The following is a 20,891-nucleotide window of genomic DNA, read 5'->3' as shown; positions in this document are numbered from 1 at the left end:
GAGAAGGACCTGGGAGTGCTGGTGGACACCAAGTTAAGCATGAGCCAGCAATGTGCCCTTGTGGCCAAGAAGGCCAATGGTATCCYGGGSTGCATCAGGAAGAGTGTTGCCAGCAGGTYGASGGAGRTGATCCTCCCCCTCTACTCAGCCCTGGKGAKGCCMCATCTGGAGTRCTGCGTCCAGTTCTGGGCTCYCCAGTACAAGAGGGATGTGGCACTGCTGGAGCAAGTCCAGCAGAGGGCTACAAAGATGATTAGGGGACTGGAACATCTCTCTTATGAGGAAAGGCTGAGAGAGCTGGGCCTGTTTAGCCTGGAGAAGGGAAATGTATACAGTGTATACAAATATCTGAAGGGAGGGTGCCGAGAGGATGGGACCAGACTCTTTTCAGTGGTGCCCAGCGACAGGACGCGAGGCAACGGGCACAAACTGAAACACAGACACTTCCATCTGAACATGAGGAAAAACTTCTTCACTGTGACGGTGACAGAGCACTGGATCAGGTTGCCCAGAGAGGTTGTGGAGTCTCCTTCTCTGGAGATATTCCAAACCCGCCTAGAGGCGATCCTGTGCAACGTGCTGTATGTGACCCTGCTTGAGCAGGGGGGTTGGACTAGATGATCTCCAGAGGTCCCTTCCAACCTCAGCCATTCTGCGGTTCTGCGGTTCTGTGATTAGTTCTGCTGTTCTCACCCCAAGTTCTCTTTTGCCTTTCAACCTCAAATGGCTCTAAAGCACTCAATGAGATTTAGCAAACACCTCCAGTAATTTTATATAACCATAAGTAGTGACAGAATTCTGTTCAATTTTAATTCAATGCCATAAATCCTAAAGGATTTATTACCGATGAAATCTGACAGGTCAGGATAAGGCAGTAAGGTATGTGCTCATCAAACAGTTCAGAGACATCAGTTCTGGGGCCAGTTTTTGAGATACTACTCCCAGAGGCTTTTCCTATGCTGGATTCTGGATAGGAAGCAGCACTTCACTACTAGATTTGAAAGGGCAAAAGGTTGCCAAAGTGATGGTATCTGTAAAGAGGCTGAAAAGTCATACAGTAGAAGATGGTGGTAGTCGCTTTTGATGGAGAAATAACTGATCCTGGATTATTTAAAAGCAATGCATAAAGAGGAGTGTTGCTTTTGACTGGATGCAAAGAATCCACTGGGAAATACGGAAGAACAGGCAGATGATGCTAAACAAGGCAGAAGTAATGGTGATTCTTCTCACTTCACTACAGTTAGATGATAAAGACTTTTAACAGGTTGATTCTCAGAGACTGGATGCTCTGCATCAGGTAGCTCCACGTGACTTCACTCAGGCTAAAGTGAGTTCCACTGCTTTAGAACCCAGACTTCTTAAACTCAGAAGTGGAAGTGTGACAAACCCTGTGGAATACTTAAAAACTGAAACATGTCACTTTTCTCTCTTCTATTCTGTCACTTCAGCCTTCCATCCAGGATGGTGAGAAAAACCAAAAGTAACATTCCTGCTACAGATCTTTATCTAGAAGGCATATATGGCTAGAATTCTAAGTCATGGATTAAAAGATGTGTGTGCACATGCGTGTGTGTATTATGTACACACACTCACGCATGCGCACACACAGACACACACACTCCAAATCCCAGAAGATTTCAGGTGCTTTTAGAAGTCTTTCTTCAGAATCAGGTTTGCAATAGTAACCTTTTTTCTAGAAGTCACTGCACACTTTCTGAATTTAACAGCACATCAATGATTTACTACATATTTTAATCCCTGCTGGAAGTAGAATTATGTGTAAAAGGCTTTTTTTTTAAAAAAAAAAAAAAAAAAAGTCAAGCATTAGGTTAGAGCTTGTCAAAAGCTCATCTGAACTTGCAAATCCTTTGAGATTTCTCTCTAACCATGAGATTTAACCCTATCTCAGCGTTAGTACTTTTCTCTGCCAGTATCAGGAAAACATAAAGTCTGCAGTCTTGCACTTAAGGACCAATATCTAATCAATAACTTTGCAAGAGATTCTTCCATTTTTGAGTCATTACATTTTTTGAGTACTGAAAGCTTTTATAGAATGCTCAATCTGACAATCAGTGAAGCTAGCAATGCAATTTATCTGATGGATCCATTGCTGAGATTCCATGCCAGCAATATTTAATACTAGTAAGAATGTACCGTCTCAGAGTACCGTGAAGCTTCTAAACAACTCAAGAACAATAATTAAGTATTGGAATTAACCGTGTGTATAACAAGAGTATTACTCTAGGGAACTGTGTAGTGGTGGAGAGTAAGATGGAGTGTCTGGTCGTGCCTGCTAATATAAAACAAGCACAGGTTAGGAAAATACCAGAAGAAAGCTGATTCTTAAGCCTTAAATTTGAAAAACCTCCAATTCAGGAAAGAGAATAAAAGCTTCGTAGGAGTGGTTCCTTCAGTGAATTACAGCATCTTCCCTAAGCCTCAGAGAAATAGGAAAAGCTGTCCTATCTGAAGAATTATCTTAATTAATATTGTTTGGGTGGAGTTGCTCCATGTCTTTATACTGATGCAAAAAAGAGCACATTTTGAAGTGTTAAATCTAGACTACTGGGGCAATCATTAACCTGGCTAGTAGGAGGCACACCTAACTTGCATTAAGTCGGTTTCAGGGCATCAGAGATCACATAAGTTGATTTCTCTCTCCTCATGTTGATCTTGAAAATAAGTTTTAACTATTAATTTTTTAAATTATTTGATCTTATTTATGAAAATTTTAGCTTTTAGCAACTGATGCTATTCATTGTAAGTTATGTCAAGTAGCAAGAAATTTTATTGTCCTACAGCAGCTTTTAAAAAAGTTTCTAAAACATTTAAGTGAATGGGCTAGGACTAAGAATATACCAAAGCAGAATATTGCTATTACTTACCACATGAAGAATTTTATTTTCTGTTTCATACACTGTACAATCCTGTAGTAAAATAAAACAACAACAACAAAAACAATTAATGCACATTTTTTTACTTTCGTATTAAGAAAGAAAAGAATGCTTTATGCTGGTAAGTTTCTCCCATATATTTAGGCATGTACCTGTAAAAACTATGATCTCTTAATTTTTGTCCCACCCAAAATGTTGTTTCTACACTCTTGGGAAACTTGTGGCTGGTTAATCTCAGGGAAGTATTCTTCCCTTTACAGGAACAAAAAGACTAGCAGCAATACAAATGTAAAGGGGGAAGGGATTAGATTCATGATAGTGAGAAAAAACTGATTATCATTAATCAGGCATGTCAGGAATTCACTGACACTCAAGAGCTAGAGATACGCAGCCTAGCCTTGAATCAGGCAGAATGCCTGTCAACTGTTGGACAAGTTGCATGTGGTGAAGACAGTTGTCTCACACCCACCACTAGAAGTTATCCTTTTTTTGATTGTTTTGGTGGTGTTACTGTAAAGCATGGGAAGGAAAATGACAAGCTGACTCTTACAAAGACACTAAACATGGTGTGCCCACACTGTCAGCTTGGTTCACTTCATCTTTTGCTTCAAGGCCCTAATTGTCTCAACAATGAGTAAGAAACAGCTGTAGTCCTGTTCTGGTGAGAATTCACGTAACTGCTCTTCTCTTGCACTTCTGAAGGCACAACTCACACCAAAACTGGATGGGAAAAGACACGGGCTTGCTCATGATATGCACTTGTCCAGCAAAATAAACAGGTTTAACTTTCTTAAACAATTCCATCCCACCTTTCCATGTCACAATGTTGCTGTTAACCAATTTAAGGATTTTTTTTTCCAGGCCTTCTTTATCAACCTCTTTATTTGCTTAAGGCATATAAAATTCTAGAGCAGTCATTTTTCCATTTTAGTTACCATTTTAGGAATAATGACTCTTATCACTCCATAAGCTAAGACTCATAAATCAAAACGTGAGTTAAAGGTGTAAATGACATTATAGGTGCTAGAATACTACTTGCTCTTCCCTAAGCCAATCACTCCATGATTTTCTGAAAGAGATCTCAGGGAAAACAAACTTTAGAGGAGGGGGAAAAAAAGGTTGTAAATTTGCAGATTATAGCAAAGTATCCATCACCATGACAATGAATGCTGGCCTTCCTATCTCTGACTCTCTGTATTCCTCTGAGGGACCAGGTTTCTATCCAGCTATACCATATCAATGCCAGGCATCATGTGCTCAACCTGGGAAGCCAAGGCCAGTGAAAGCTGTGTTGGAGAGCAAGCACTACCACAAAGGGACACATGAATGCTTCACAAACTGTACAATGGACTTTCCTAAAGGGAACCATGGACAACATCTGAGATCAGAGAAAACGAAGCAAAGCAACAGTTCCTGCCTGTAGTGCTATTTAATGTTTTGAAGATTTCCTCATTACAGCCCTCCAGAAAGTAAGACGCAGTCACTGCAATTAAAGACAGGATTTAACCGTTCCCCACAGGACAGTGCCCAAGTGCACCAAGGCAGCTCTACTCCCACAGGCCAGCACTCCAAACCACCACAGGGGCTCTCAAGCTGTATTTTATCAAAACAAATTAAAAGGAAAATAGAAAAAACTCAATTATGCTAGCAGAGAGAAATTTAAAAAGTCTGAAAACAAATTTCTCTTCTTCCCCCAGCAACCTAGGATTTTAGTCTCTCTTGTTCTCAACCCAACAACTGCCATCAACTTCCTCAATCGCAGCAAAACCTAAGCTCCAATAAGCCCCTGCAAACTCTCCCAAACCTCCCACCTCTGAAGCCGGCCCCAGCCGCAGCGGCTCCGCAGCCACGCCCCCGCTGCGCCCTCGGCCCCGCAGTTCCAGAAGCTTCCCCGCCGCGCATGCGCAGACGCCGCCGCGCCCTCGGCCCTGCAGCTCCAGCCAGGGCCCCGCCGCCCGTGCGCAGACGCCGCCGCGCCCTCGGCCCTGCAGCTCCAGCCAGGGCCCCGCCGCCCGTGCGCAGACGCCGCCGCGCCGACGGCAGCCAGACCCCGCCTTTTCAAACAGACACAGTGAGTCCCGGCCTGCTACACCTACCCGGGCCTCGAAGTCTCTTTTATAAACCTCCGTGCACGTTTCAAATCCCTGGAAAAATCCCCCTAGTATCCTGGCAAGTCCCACATTCAGGACCCAGAGAACCTGTGACAGAGGGGAGGAGTGCCGCGGGGTTGGATGGTCCCCTGGCAGCCAACGGCCCCACTGGATACCTGGGATTTATCTCTGGAATTTACCTGTAATGCCATACTAACACATTGTTTACGTTTAAGTGGACTGATACTTACCGACAGAAAGTTAATGCTGGGAAATTGCTAAATGCTTCTCCAAATATGATGGAAAACAAGCTGGAAAAAAAGCTTTCTATAGAGTAAGGTTAAACATTTTCAGAATTTGGATATAAGAAGGAAAAATCCTGTTTATTGTCTTTTTTCTTTGAATAAAATGTAACTTACTGATACACCTAAAAGGTTCCCCTAAGGTATCTTAAGATTCCCTACAATTCTCAAGATTTCTTTTTTCTTGGATATTAATTGGATAGCATTAATAGTGAATTCATTCAAGCTTTCTATGAAATAATTTTAACATCCTCATTCCATTTGTTCTTGAAGTGGATCAGCTGACCATATGGTCAGCTTAGGCTGTTGCATTCTTCACGAGAGAAATCACAGTTACCTGGCTCATCTGCTCATCTTGTCCAGCAGCTCACCTCTGCTGCCACGGCCTAGGCACTGAGGCCATTTTCTGCTCTCTTGTTACTGCTTTCTTTGGGTGCTGTTTTGAGCAACTTGTCCCTCAGCTGGTCTGAGGTTTCCAGAGTATCTTTAGTCTATTCTAGCCATTCAGACCAGCGTATAGGGCTGGAGCAGAGGTAATAAACTCACCCTCAATGCTAAGCATTACGTTTATTTTGAAGGATCGGCATTTTGGTACAGAAATTAATTTCTAAATGAATACATTTTTAAAAATACAGAATATGAAAGTTAAAATCAGAAGATTGTGAATGCTAAGGAATGCAGAGAAGAATTTATATTAGTATTTCATGGTCAAGTATGCCTTTGATGTTTCTTCAGTATTCATGCTGTTATTTTCTAAAGCACACACACACACAAAAAAAAAAGTCAGTTTAGTTGGCAATGCCTAAGGCAGTTTTCTCTGCCAGTTTAACACACTTCAAACAGCATATCTGCCATCTCCTTTTAACCCTCCAAGTACCAAGAGAACAAAATGATCACAGCAGGGCTTACAGCTTGACTTCATAGCTAATGCTCCTATCTAAATTATGCCTTTAATTTGTGTGTCAGAAATACAATGTGAGCTTCATTCTGAATAAACTTAATTACTTCAGGTCAAAGAATAGAAGACATGTATAGTAAAACTGAATTTTACTGTTTTGTAGAGCAGAATTAATTTTCACTGTATTTATGTTGCATAGTCAAGTTTACATTAGCATTAAAAATGGTTTTGGAATTCCTTCCAAAATATATGCACATGAACTTTTTTTTAATACCTCAGACTAGTTTAAATGAGAAGTTAAAAGCACTCTCAATATTGTACTAAAAATATTAAGATATGTAGGTCACATATTCTTTTGATTTATTTATTTCTGATACATAGCAATGCACTAGGGATCTCATTAAAAAAACTTATAGGATTAACATTTATAGAATCTTGGTCCATTTTTCTTAGAAAATAAATAATAGTTATAGTGACATTCTTTCCCCATCTTCCGCTGGCAGATGACATGTTAAAAAGTGTATTTTTTCTTATAGTTTAAAAACTTTGAAAAAAATTAGTAGCTGCAGTCTATTTCTCCTCTATAAAATGGTAAAATACAAAAAGTACAAAATAGGAATAGCAACAGCATTACATTCAAGCCAGCTTATGCACTATGCAGAACATCCTACCTTTCATAGGCACTATACACCTTCACAACTCTGAGGTGGTAAAACATCACACTTTTAAATATTCAAAAAGAGAAAAGATTAGTAGGACTTGTGCTCTCCAACACTATATTCATAATTTTAGACAATAATTCTGAAAGAAAAAAATGCAAGTACTACTGAAAATGTATGCAGATCCCAATCAAATCAAAGATTGATTTATGACAAATCGTAAGAACAGTTAACGAAAACATATAAATTCTAATACCTGTAAAATATTTACTACAGTAACTTAGTAACAGTAAAACAGCATGAGTTGAGTCAACTACCAAAAAGAAATAGAGATCCTATAAAGGAGCAACTCCGAAGAGAGCTTAAAACTTTGTGGTATTTGCCAGTTGAATGCCATTTCCCCATATAACACTGCAGTTGGGAGCTACTGCAGTCTTTGAACTGTGGATATAAGAAAATGATATTTAAATTATACTTCTTGTGTATGCAACATTAAACACACTTCTGGAATTCACACATTAAAAAAAATGAGGTTACTTTAAATTAGTTAAATGTAGACTGGAAAATAAAGTAACTCATTTTACTAAGTTTAATTAAGGAAAGAACTTGATCACAATCTATATTTAGAAAACAGTGAACAGATGCTGGATAGCAAAATGTTCTTCAGCAAACACAGGCAAAACAAGATTATGGTGCTGAAAGCTGAAGTCTGCAAAGTTCATACTGAAAATAACACCCATGATTTTAACAATGAAGGCAATTGCTGAATCACAGAATAATTCAGGTGCAAGGGACCTCTGGAGGTTATCTCGCCTGACCACCTGCTCAAAGCAAGGCTAATTTCAAAGTTAGACCAGGTTCAGGAGACTACTAAGAGACATCAAAATTCTCCATCAGCTGGAATCTGAACTAGACAGCCTTCTGAAACATATACTTCATCCTAATGACAAATTATTTAACTAAAAACAGGGTAAAAAAAACCCAACTATGATACGTTCTCTAAGTTTATCTCAATAGGGCTATTCAAACATGAATAAAGATGACAACAAGCAAGAGTGCTTGGCTTTTGTTGAAAATAAATTAGCCTGAGATGTAATGATGTTCTTTGATACAGGCAAACTTTTGTTTAAAGAATGTTTGTCCATGCAGTTTAATGCACATATCAAAGGCTTCATCACAGGCTTTAAACATCTTAAATATATCAGAAAAATATCAATCAGAAAAACATCTACTTCTAGAACTAGTGAACTCTTCTTACCATAAAGTTAAGAAACAATTAACCAATGGATATGTTTTAAGAACAAAATCTAAATCCTATTCTGCTTCAGTTATTCCAGTTACTATTCCCTGAATGTAATCTTGCTCTAGAACTTAACCAAATCAAAATTCAGTGAGGTTAGTTTGATGGATTCATTTTCAGATCAAAATGAGAGATAGTCTGCCTCAAAGCTAGAGTCATTATACTTTGAAACTAAGTCAATGGAAAACCCGAACATTTGCAATAGTCTGATCCTGATCTAACATCATGCAGTCTTTGTACCTTACCATCAGCACATCTTGATGGAACATCTTACCTCAAAATCAGGATGCCCCAATGCTTCTGCAGTGTTCTACATAATAATATTCTTTTATAGTTTCCCTGCTTTTTCTAGTGAAGGGGAGATGGTGAGGGATAAGAGAACTGAGTAAAATAAAGCAGATTCCCAAGGACAGGTATAAAAATTCTCTAAAACTAGAGAAGATCAGTGCTCTTACACCTGGCATAATAAGATACTACTCGCAGATCAACAAGCAACTGCTTATACATCATAGCATTTATATGTAAATAATAATATACAACATTGCAATTCATATATTTCATTTAAATTTTTAATGAAGATCTCATCTTCATACTCACACAGAGAATATGATCAAAACACTAGAAAACTTACCTCCCTATTACATCTAAGATTATGTCACTCATAATCTCATATGACTCATATGTCACACAGCATACAGTACATGCTAGTGAGAAAATCCATAAGCATTGGCTATATTAAACCAACATTACACAGTGATGCCCCCATTTAGAAATAATTTCACCTTGAGTGCCAGCTGTAAGTTATGTACACAAAGCATGTTAATTTTGCACAAAATAAATCTTTAGATTGAAGAGGTTTGTCACTAAACTTGCCAAATACATCGCCGTGAGTGTTACTTTTGCTCTAAATTAGACATGTAAAAATTCACATTATTTGTAAAACAAATCATAAGCAGTATCTAAAAGGATCCAGATTTCTATTAGTTATGCCTTTCAATTTGTATTTTTGGCTACAGTTAAGACTGCAGTTCTGATTTAGGTGAGACATCTCTGCTTTCACACATTAAGATCAATTTTCCTCACATTTAGTAACAGCAAAACTGTCTCTCTATGAATGATTTTGTTTTATCTACTCTTTTTGGTGCTTCTGAGTTTAATATACTGTAAAAGATATCAACAGAGGGCTATCAAACAACTCAGATCTGAAAATAAGATAAAAGCCAAAACTTGTCTCCATTTGTCACTCACCTGAACAATTAACTAAACATTTTTCATTTTGAAATGTCTCGGAGTTTATGCTAAAAGATAGATTGGTTTTAAGTTCTCAAAAGAGGACAGCTTTGGGAGTGGAGTTGAAGAACTGAGAAAAAAGAGCCAAACTATTGCTGATAGAGGAGAACTGAATCTCCTCTGCCAAAAGCAGTTGAATAAATGACAGAAACAACGACAATTCAAACTTAAAAGATTTCCACCTAGACCATAGGGAAAAATCAAAGCTCTTACAAAGTGTTGCAGGGCAGAATCAGAATGCAAACTTTTTACACTGTAGAGGCGTTTGTTTTGCTTAGTCTGTGAATCAAAAATAGCCTGGTATTATTAAGCTTTCTCTTACATGGTATTTATAAAGATACGTAAATAAGATGCCTATGTAGGAGTTTATAAAACAAAAAAAGAGAAGAAGGATCTTTGTTTTGCACTGCAAAAACACATAAAGGACAAGGTACACACCAATATTTCTGAAAGGAAAGAAAGCTGAATATTGTAAAGTAATGATAATGGCATAAAATACAAATAATTAAGGCTGGGACAAATGCATCTGGTAGTTTAAATTTTTTTTTGCAAGAACTAAAAATAAATTAAGAAAAAAAACCCTGAAAGTTCACATAAGAATACTACTCCAGGAAGCCTTTTTAATTTAAATGAGTTCTGTGATTGGTTCACTGTGAGGGTGCATGAAGAACTGTGCCAGCACAGGGTAGAGGCAGGCAATGGAAACATTTCTTCTGAAGGCAGTGCCAGTTTAATGTGCTTACAAAACTGCAGGATTAGCTGATCTGTCTTCTTGCTTCCTTTCCTACAGTACTGTCTTCATCCTCCTCTTTCATTTTATACCAAAACCTGTTCTCTTCTAACCTCCTCACTTGTTCCAATAACACTATTTTACCTTATCCATATTTTCATCTAATCACAAGAAGAGAAGCTTACCATAAATATTTACAAAACTAGTTTCCATTCAGTCTTTCTGTACCTTTCACCTCTTATTTCAGGGGCAGACACTGTCAGAGATTGCCATTATTTGTATACTATATAGCACGACAGAACCTGGTACATGAATTTTACATACCTGTGGTGTACTGTACTACTATTAAGTAATGAATAGCAGTAAGACTAGTACCCTTATTTGTTCCAGATTTGAATCGTTTACTGCTATGAATATTTCATGTTAGTCACTAAACAGTTTTTATGCAACTTCCAACTGGTTTGGCTCCCCTTTAAGTAAATAAGTCATAGTACAGGTTCTGAAAGTATCTGTAGGTATTGTAAGAACTGGTCCCTGAAAGATTTTTGATTGGTCATATTTTAATCTGTAATAAATTGATGGTAGTAATTAAGCTGTTTGCCACTGTGGCTTTTTTCTTTTAATACCTGCATGGTGATAGACTGTTAACTTCTAAATGGACAGTTTGATGTTAAGTGGACTATTTTTTATCTATACACTACCCTTCAGTCTATCCAGGCATATGAGGGCAGACAAAGACCAAAACTCTTCCCGTCACTCCCAGAGAAAGAGAATACGTAATTAACAGGTAATTCTAAAACAATTTTGCTGATGAAGTGAAAGCAATGTTTTTATTATTGTGATTTTTCAGCAACAATATGAAGAAGACTTGGAAAGAGCAGAAAATAAACCATTCCTACCTGTTGCACAATGGTTGTTAGTTCCAGGCACAGTTGAACAATGTTGTTTTTCAGCAGTGAATATTCTGTCACGCTGACAAACGGAGACCTGTCAGAAAGGTAGAACAGATTTGTACAGTGTTAAGGATACAATTCCTGTTTACAGTATAAGTAGTTTTTAAACAGACTTGTGGTTAGTAAATTTGTTTTCATAAAGGCAAACTTAATAGGGTCAGCTAAATGTTTTATGGCTTAATCAGGGGAAAAAAATGCCCAAATAATGAATCTATTTTTCAATAACACAGTCTCACCATTCTTTTGAAATCTTCAGGAACACTGTAGAAAGTATATGCTATATAGACATCAGTTCTACACTGCAGAAATTTAAATCACCTAATCATGACAATCTCCAGCAGCAAATTACACAGTTTTTATAAAGTATGCCTTTGAAACAAGAATCAAAGTAGGTAGCATGGATATAAAATGGATTTTTGCAAGAACACGAAAAGTTATCATTCTTGTGGAAAGTAAAATAGGATGCTCCAAACAATTGCAAGTTGTCACGATTTTATTTTTATGACTCTTTCAAAAGACAACATTTCTAGTATGACATCATTCTTCAGCAGCAGTTAGCACCTTAATTCAGAGAGCAAAGTAATGCTTAGTTAGCCACTGACAGCTTCCTGCATACGAGGATTTTCTTTAGGTTTTTCAAATTCTGCCTGAATTCTGACCCCATCTGAATTCATAAGAACTGACAAGGTCATAGCCCAAGAGAATATGACTGCTGGCATTAGGTTAGGAAGATGTCACCAGAATTATACATACGCTGTGAAGGAGGGTGATCTACTCTAACTGTGATTTCTAAGGTGCCATTTATATATCCAAGAGCATTCAGATTCCAGATAAAGCTATCCATTGCTATAACCAAATAAACTGGCTTCCTACAGTCAAAATTTTAACTACATTTATTCAGAGAATTACTTGTAATCCGATTCTCAATTCATAAATGAAAAAAACAGTAGTTAGTCATTGAGCATTAACCAACAGCACAACTGTAACTAATGTATCAAACCTATTGATAAAAAGTCTAATAAGAAACCTTTCATTTTCAGAATAAGCAAGTACTGTCATTTCTTTTGAATGCTATTTAACTGATTTAGTTCACTTCCAGCTTCTCTTTTTTTAATCTTTTTGCTGGGTGAAGGAAGGTTCAGATTCCATAACCTTTTCTTCCTTCCCTTCCTTTCTGATATTGCCAATGATGCTACCACTTGTGGCAGTGATTTGTCAACTTGGAATAGCACAGAAATATTCATTTTGCACAAAATACTATCAAACTGAAAAGAATCTGAACAAGTAACTAGAGAAAACTTTAACATCCTCCTGCTGGGAAAGGCTGGCACATTTTGACTGCCAATATTTGAGAAATTTACAACCCAGAACTTGCAGTTAGAATTCCAAACCTGACATTTTAATACTAGAAAAAAACAGTACAAGAGAAAAAGAAGAAATACAGAAAATAGAAGGCACTATTCTCGTGTAAAGGATCAAGGAATACTAAATTACCTGTCCAGCCAGGCTAGTAAGTTCTTGGCAGCACCAATCAGGTCAACTACAGAGGTAAGAAAATCATTTGGCAGTCGTCTGGAGGCCCTGCCATCATAATGGCCACTCCTCCTTCTACCCGTTATAAAGTTCTGAAGATTTTTGGCTGAGGCATTCAGCTTGTGAGAGAGTGTTCTCAGATTTTCAGTCTCCAAACCATAATTCTGAGGAGAAAGAAGAATACACACAATTAAGTGAAATATTTTGTTGTCAGCAACGTGAACAAAACTGTAGGGTTAAACATTCTAAATTTTATTTGGCTTGGACAAAGGATAGGATAGCATAGGATAGGATAGGATAGGATAATATGGGTGCCTGGTGTGAGACTAAGCAGGCTACTTTATTTAGAACATATATGATGCATCCATCCTTTTTAGCGTGCCAAAAATTTACAGTCCCCAAACCCCTTGATGTCCAACAAAGTCACTGAGCGTAAAGTGTAAGGTGTCCTCATATGCTGGGTCTCAGGGTCTCTCCCATTTTGAAGAGGTGAAGACGAGGCAGTCCACTAGGCCCATACTTCTTGCTACGGTTCAAGGTTAACCAACTACTTAGTGTATCTGTTACCTCTAAGATTAGGTCTTAGGCAGTCCCACTGCACTGGATCCCACTCACTGAGACTTGTGTTAGTTCCTCTACTAAGTTGTAAAGACTCAGCCTTTTTAGCAGAACTTCCCTTTTATTTATGCTGTGAATAAGGTATAAAACCTTATATAGCCATAGCTGTATAGACCTTTATGGGAAAATTCCTTCCTGAACCCTACTTCTGTGGGTGAACAGCTATCCTGTAATGTAACATAAGATGAGAACAGTCAAATCAGGTCAGACCAGAGACCTGGTACTCCTGCCTCCAACGACTGCCTAAGGAAGAAAATGAGAACAGAGCAGGCATGTAGTAACAGCTATTAGCGATTCAGAGACTTCAGCCAGTGATAGTGTCTTCATATTTAGCAGTCCTTAATGGATTTTCTTCCATCATTCTAAATCTGATGGGCTTTTTTGAATCTATATAGAAGTTTTCACATTGAAGTCTCTTTTTCCCATTATCCATATCTCTTCATCCATGGCTCTATGTCCTTTTATCACCCAGCCAATTCCCCGCTTAGACATAGGTGACAAATGCAAAGATATTTGAGTGCAAAGATACTAAATAATTCAGTCAGATTCACATCAGAAGTCTCAAATAGGCTGAACTGAATCCAGATCTTTTGCTGCCACAACAGCATGTAGTATTTGCAAAAATTTAAGTTAGAATAAAATCCCAACTATTCAGTTTACTATTCATAAGCACTTAAACAAAATCAGCTTTCAGGCTATGCATTGATTGACCACTATTAATTTCAACAATGCATATGTTATAGAGGAAGACTGATCATCAATATCACATGGTAATTTTCTGCCCAAAATTATTTCTCAAAATAGAGAGTAAAGAACAGCAAACAATACATAATCTTGCTGAATGCTAACATGGATATTTGTACAACGAAGAATTGTTTCCAACACCAAAAAGGGAAAATGTATTGAATGATTGCAAGTGTATGAAACTGGTTGAATGGACTTATACAAAATAGAAACAAATGTTTAGTAAAATTGTTTTCCAAGTTTGAACCAGTTATGTCTGTTGCGTAGATCCAGGCCTTCTCTGCAAGCCCTTCTTCCTATCAAAGTTCACTCTTTGAAATAAAAATAGACAATAAAAATAATAGTAATAAAAAAAATCAAACCCATTTCCCCAACTTGGAGTTCAGCCTGTAAGGAACGGAAACAATTTCCTGTGTTATTGGTTAGCTCACTGCAAGGGACTTTGGTTTTAAAATAACTTTAAATACTAGGGACAGAATTAATTTGTTTCATTATTATATACATACCTTGTCTAAAGCATCACAGTTGGTCAATAAGGTTTGGAAGCATCAAACTTAAGACTGAATACTGGAGCAAATGAAAGTTATATTGGCTTAGCTACAGATGAGAACAGTTCTCTTCATCTTTTTTCCAAAACAAGTGTTATACAGTAAACAACAGCTTCACTAAAGTAAGGCATTCTATTTTTGAAAAGCTTAAGGTTAAGCAGCAAATTGTGCTTCATATTAGTATGCCATCTGTTTAATATTTACAACTTTCTTTTATTAAAGCTCTGAAGGAATTCCCTCCCCCCTTTTTTTCTCTCAGTTCTACTTGTGCCAAGATGATGCATAAGTGGATGTTTCACGATGCCTTTACCAGCTAGCAGACTATACTAAGCAAAGCTTTGTTTCCCCTCAGGAAGAGTGCGATCTTGTACACTCAGCAACACATTATAATGATGATAAGCCAGATCGTCCTGTTTTTATTTCCAAGTTCAGACTTGCTTATTTGTTTGGTAACAAGCAGAAACTGTTTCTGCCAATAATTCTTTATTGCATAAAAGCTCTGGGAACCTGTCAGTTCACTTTCTAGAAAACCCTAGCAAGAAATGGAGACAGCTCTGACCCGTGCAATTACTGAAAGTGAGTATACCTTTACCTGTGAGTAAATGCCTGAATTTCAAGGAATGTAGGCTAGACACTAGTAGCATATGCCACCGGAGCAAATTTTACACTCTTGTTTAAGTCATTGGAAAACACATAAAATTGAACAGAAAATGTGTTTGAGGAAATCCACCTAGTGAGCGCGTTGTTTTATCTTAACCTTTCTTAATTAACATGCTGATGGCAACCTTAATTAGTGTCAATATAAAATTTAAAATATAGCAAAACATAGATAAAATATGTCCATAAAGATAATCAGGAGATGAAAGGAAATTATTTAGCACAGTAAAAATGCTGATGCAAGTCAGTGATTTAGCTAAGATTTCATAAGATACAGCAAAGGGAAAAAGATAAAATATTACAGAAATGACAGTGAATCAATATCTCTGTAGAAGACTATTTCTTGTATTGGCCTAAATTTAAGGTTGCCTCATATCTCAGATCTTCATTTTTAAATGAAAAGAAGAAACAATTATAAAATGGAAAAAGGAATGTTTAAAAATAATCGTCAAAAGTATCACCTCCAAGTACCTCATTCTGATTTGCTGCACCAGAGCTCACCTCCTGTCAGCTGCATGTGCTTCTCCACCACCTGCTTCCCTCCTGACGTGCTTGCCAGGCAGAGTCCTCATGCTGGCCACAAAGCCCTTCAAGCCCCACTCTAGTAGCACATGATAAAACTGCTGAAGGAAGCTATGGTCCCTTTCAGTGCTCCCTAGTCAGGAACTGAATTGATGAGGTGATGGGGTATAAAAAAAGATTGTTCCAGAGGAGAAAGCAGTAGACGGGTGGTTACACACATACATTTGAACTGCTTACACTATTCAGGCACATTGAATGCGCTTGAAGACAAGGATGGTAAAATTGTGGTTTGTGATAATGAGGAAGTAGGTGGGTAATCTCATTCTGTATATGTGACAGTGCAAGTATTTAGATCTCTTCTAATTCCTGTAGGCATCTCATGTGCATGATGCTAACTGAGATAGTCTCAAACCTGCCAAATTTAATCATCATCATGGTTACCACATCAGACCTCAGTTTTTACAGCCATACACAGCTGTGCTCTCAGCGTTAAACATGTTTTATTGTGAGACACACCACAGAAAGTATGCTCCTGCCTGTAAAATTCTATCTCCTAGCAGGTGATTTCCTTCTCTGAAGGATAAATTCGAGATATAATTCCCATCTTAGAAAGAGCTCCCAAACCTCTAAAAGGGTCAAGAGAGTGCTATTAATATATGTATGATTATTTTTCAAACCAGAAGTAGGAAAAAAAACCCCAAAAAACAAAAATACCACCACTGAGGTTTGCACCATTCTCCATTTTCATTTCATGATGCTTATGGTTGTTAAATAGTCATTCTTACTAAATATACTATATTGGTGGCAATGGATGTACCGGGTTTAGATAACGAATACAGACTATTAGTGTGACCCCAAACACTGTCTTATGAGGAGAACTACACTGCCACGCAGTTTGTCACATTACGGCAAGATCTGGATCATGAATACTGCTTAGTGAGAATAGAAAGGAGTAGACTAAAACCTCCCATGCTCCATCTCAGCAAGGTGGGCTTGACAGCTATATTGTAGAAGGGGTAACTGCTGTAAGAAAGGTGAAAGAAAGAACAAAACTTGAACATGAAAACGTGTGGCTGGCAAATCTATTAAATGTTTACTTAAGCTTTTTCACATGAAAGCACTGTTCAAACAGTAAGATAATTTTTATGTCCCCTTAGTATAATATATGGCAGCATTATTACCTTCACATTAAAAAAAAAAAAAAAGTTACACAAAGCTTATCTGATTTGTTCATTGACAGACTGATTCAGTAGTATATTTTAGGTTGGAGCTCAGCAATTCCTAATGTCAAATCCAATGATAGGAGCTGGAAAGAAGGGTTTCAGGAGGTGAAAATTAAATGCAAATGTGAGATCAGAGCTAGACTGGCTTATTATAGAAAAATATAATTAGCAATAAGGCCAAGATGGAACTGTGCTTAAAGTGACACTTGCCAATGAGCTGCACAACTGACTTAGATTTAAGGATAAGTCTGCTTGTTGTCTGTAAAACATATTTTTCAATTTTAGCAATTTCATCCTCCAAACAAATTCTCTTATTTTCAAATCCATCAAAGAGGGCTCCTCTCTACCCCCTACGTTCCCTGCTCCTCTTCAGTTTGAGATGTCCACTTCACTGTTGTTCCTAGTGATTAGTGTAGGATAGAAAGAGTGAAGAGAAAAGACAGATTGCCTCCAGGGCTTTTGTAGTTGATTGGTTTTTTGAAGTACAGAAAAAACAGGTGGCTGTTGTCAGAAGTGCTAGAACAGCAGAAGACTGGAGAGAAAACCAGGGTTTTTTGAACAATTTGAAATAAACTGTAGTTTTCAGTAGTGAGATTTAATCTGCTTTTAAAGTAGAGTGAATGATATGATGTAAGATAAAAGTTCTTGAATATTCCATATAATGAAAAATGCATACTGGAAATTGAAAAATAGGAAATCCACATCCAAAGATATATTTCATCCTTTCACCTTATAAACCCCAAATCAAGCATAAATAACTGAGTGCACTGTAACGCTGAACCCTCCCCCTCTCTGCCTGTATCACAATTCCAACTGAAAATTGCACTTGTTTTGTACACACATTCTGGTATGAAAGTTCAATTCTTAACTGAAAGTGACAAAACTGTGTAAGTTTTTTATCCATCTGACAATATAACATCTATGTTTACATACTCAAAGAAATGGAATGAAACCAAACAAAAAAAAATCTTCAGCTATAGCTTAGAATGTTTTCTTATTTTATTGCATCTACATAATAACATCACAAATTATTACTTTACACTAGTATAACTGTATCTGTAAAAGTTTTAGCTACTAAGCTAAAATAGGCCACACTATTTAGCAAACATTAACATAAATAATAACCAGTATAATGGAAGAAGTGATTAATGTTAAACAATTTTTTTGTAATTACTGATACGTGAAGATTAAAACTATGTGAGAAATACCTGTATTATAAGAAGAGTTTGTCTGTGAAAGAAAAAAGGTATTATATATTTATAGGTACTAAGAACAATTAAGTTGTTTTGCTATATTGTGATATATGGAACTAAAAAAATTGCATGCACATTGAAATTTATTTGACACAGGATATAATTTTAGTTAAATAGTTTATATTGTATAATTCCAAAGAAGTGATATTAACCTTAAAAACAGATTTCTTTTTCATTAAGTATAGTAGTTTTTCCTGATGCTGTCAGATGCAGAGGGGAATGCAAAATATGTATACATCAACACATGGATGCATATTCAGCTTTTTCTGTGGGTGATATTTTGAGAATGTTAAAATTTTCACTGAACTGTGAGGTTCAGAGAAAGAAAAGGTCAGAGCAGTAGATCTGACTGATGAGGTTAAAGGAAACAACAGAACGCTGACTGAAATCCAGGCATCTTACAAGTCCACCGTGCTACAGCATTTAAAATGCCACTACCTCATACATCAACCCGAGGAATTTCCACAATTTATCAGTGTGGTCCGGCTATGGTAGCTGTAGCTGCCAGAGCTCAGTTTTAGACAGCAAGAACTCTGGACTATTAACACACCCATGCAGGAGCTGTGCCTTCACCCCTGCAAGTGCCACCCTGTCCCTAACACACAAACGTGCTTAGGGCAGCAGGCTGCTCCCCCGCTCTCCTCCCCACCCACCGGAAAGCAGCAGATCCAGACTCGTGGCACTCTCCACGCTTTGGGGGTCAGTATCCCAGTTGCTTTAAGCTGTCATATTTGTGAGCTGGCATAGAAAGATGCTGGCTGCCATGCTCACTTCCCAAGACCAAGAACTGACATACAGTGAGCTTAATTAGGGAATTAATTTGTTGAAAAAAGAAATCTTCTGGTGCATCTTCCCCACCGCAAACTGTTTTTTGACCAGACCCATTCTCAGATAACACATAAGTTGACCTAAAGTTGCTGCTGTGGACCTGCGACCCCTGACGCAGCTCTACAGGGATACTCTGCCCCTTCTCTGCTTGGAAAGCGGATCTGCTTCCTTCTGGGTTGCTCCTGCTCCACCCCTGCCAGCCCTCCTATTCCCCATGGACAAGCACCCGTGTGCTTGCAATACAGCAGCGAGAGCCTTGCCCCCAGGCATCTCCCTGTGATGCAGGGCTCCAAGCTGATTGTGCTAGGAAAGAAAATGCCCAAGAAACAGCTATGGGCTTCTAGAATCTCCTTGGGAAAACACAGTGGGCCGCACAGAAGAACACAGTGGCTACATCTGGCCCACAAATGCCTGTGGGCTAAAACAGTGTATGTGCTACTCCAGCAAAGGCCACATCCTCGCAATGTCCATGATAGTACAGGCTTTTGGAACAGTGAATTTCTTTACTACATATTCATTTAGCACTTACTCAATGAAAACTGGTAAAAGCAGTGCTAAAACAGGCCAAAACAGCCTATTTAATAATAGCAAAATTCAAAATCACATATTACAATTCCAGCATAAATAGTTCTGCCATTAAATACAATGGAAACTCCCAAAATACACTTTTTTTTCCCTTTCTGAAATCAAGGTATATTTTAAATGTTAAGAGCCTAACACAAAACCTATTACAAACTTCATTCCAAAATACTTGTCTCTGTAAACATTTCTACAGTTAGTATTTTTATTTGATTTCATCAGGAAGATCAGCTGTTAAGATTTTTTTAGTGATATTATTACAATACAAATGAAAACTAAAGTTATCTATATAGTATGGGCTCAAAAGATATTTTCAGGGAAGCATATCCTTTTTTCTGTTTTTAAAAGAAGATTTTACAGGCTGAATCTCCTTTATATAAGTAGCAAGTTGAAGAGGTAAAAAAATTTTCATGTAAATCTCAGCAGAACATTTTTCTTCAAAATTATTTGAACAAGTAAGTTTTTACTATTACTTTTAAAATACTAAAATTACGTATTAAACCTTGGTCCCACAGAATATGACCCATTTTGAGTATTTATCACAGATTGCAGACAAAGTGCTAAACGATCTAAACTGGTATTCTGTGTGAGCAGACCTGATGTAAATTGAGCTGAAAGAAAGAATAAATTAGATAGCTTTTAATTAGCATATTGAATTTGATAAAGTTCTGCTGGAATGCTATATAGATAGAAAAAAATATTATTTGACTCAGTCTGATAACAGTTACTCCTTTGGTATAACTAGTGCTTACAGTATACTGGGGTCTTTTTTTTTTTTTCCCCTTATTGACCTATCACTTATTAAAAAAAAAAAAGAAGAAGAAGAAGAAGAAGAAGAAACACTGTATTAAATACATTGTATATCTGGTCCTGCATGGGCCTGGGGAAAACGTAGTGCTTTATTGCCTATGACCATTTGCTGATTATCAGTGTCCGAAGCCTTGGAGCCGAGGTGTTGTTTAACACAGCAAATACTTAGGAACTTAAAAGAATCAGCAAGTGAACTTCTAGTGTGACATCAAAGAGTGTTCTACATCCAAAACTAACTAAAAAAAATACATCGGGTATCATATGAATCAGTATGCAGATTCCGGTCTAGAGACTGGAACACAAAACTTGACACATTTTCTGAACGGTAAAAATGGCACAATGATTATAATAAAATGCGAGTTTTGACATGCTTAATGAAAAGTTAAAAAAATTCTAAGAAACAGTAAAGGTTTTCTTAAGGAAACCCTGTGTTAGATGTAGTTCATACAGTGTCAGACTT

General features: G+C 37.4%; 1 protein-coding gene across 1 annotated transcript in view; it reads right to left on the bottom strand.

The window, feature by feature from the left end:
• The window catches only part of LOC112963831 (connector enhancer of kinase suppressor of ras 2-like), a 254,744-nt gene that overhangs the window by 130,718 nt on the left and 103,135 nt on the right, over positions 1-20,891 (bottom strand). Inside the window, exons 3-5 of the mRNA XM_026061261.1 lie at positions 12,611-12,813; positions 11,063-11,150; positions 2,886-2,927 (exon numbers count right to left, since the gene is read on the bottom strand). Coding sequence (XP_025917046.1) covers positions 2,886-2,927; positions 11,063-11,150; positions 12,611-12,813 — 333 coding nt within the window. The remainder of the gene's footprint in view (positions 1-2,885; positions 2,928-11,062; positions 11,151-12,610; positions 12,814-20,891) is intronic.

Source organism: Apteryx rowi, unplaced genomic scaffold (assembly GCF_003343035.1).
Source record: "Apteryx rowi isolate R43461 unplaced genomic scaffold, aptRow1 scaffold_179, whole genome shotgun sequence".
Classification (NCBI taxonomy): domain Eukaryota; kingdom Metazoa; phylum Chordata; class Aves; order Apterygiformes; family Apterygidae; genus Apteryx; species Apteryx rowi.
Note: the sequence above shows the minus strand (reverse complement) of the source record. Positions and strands in the feature narration are given on the sequence as shown.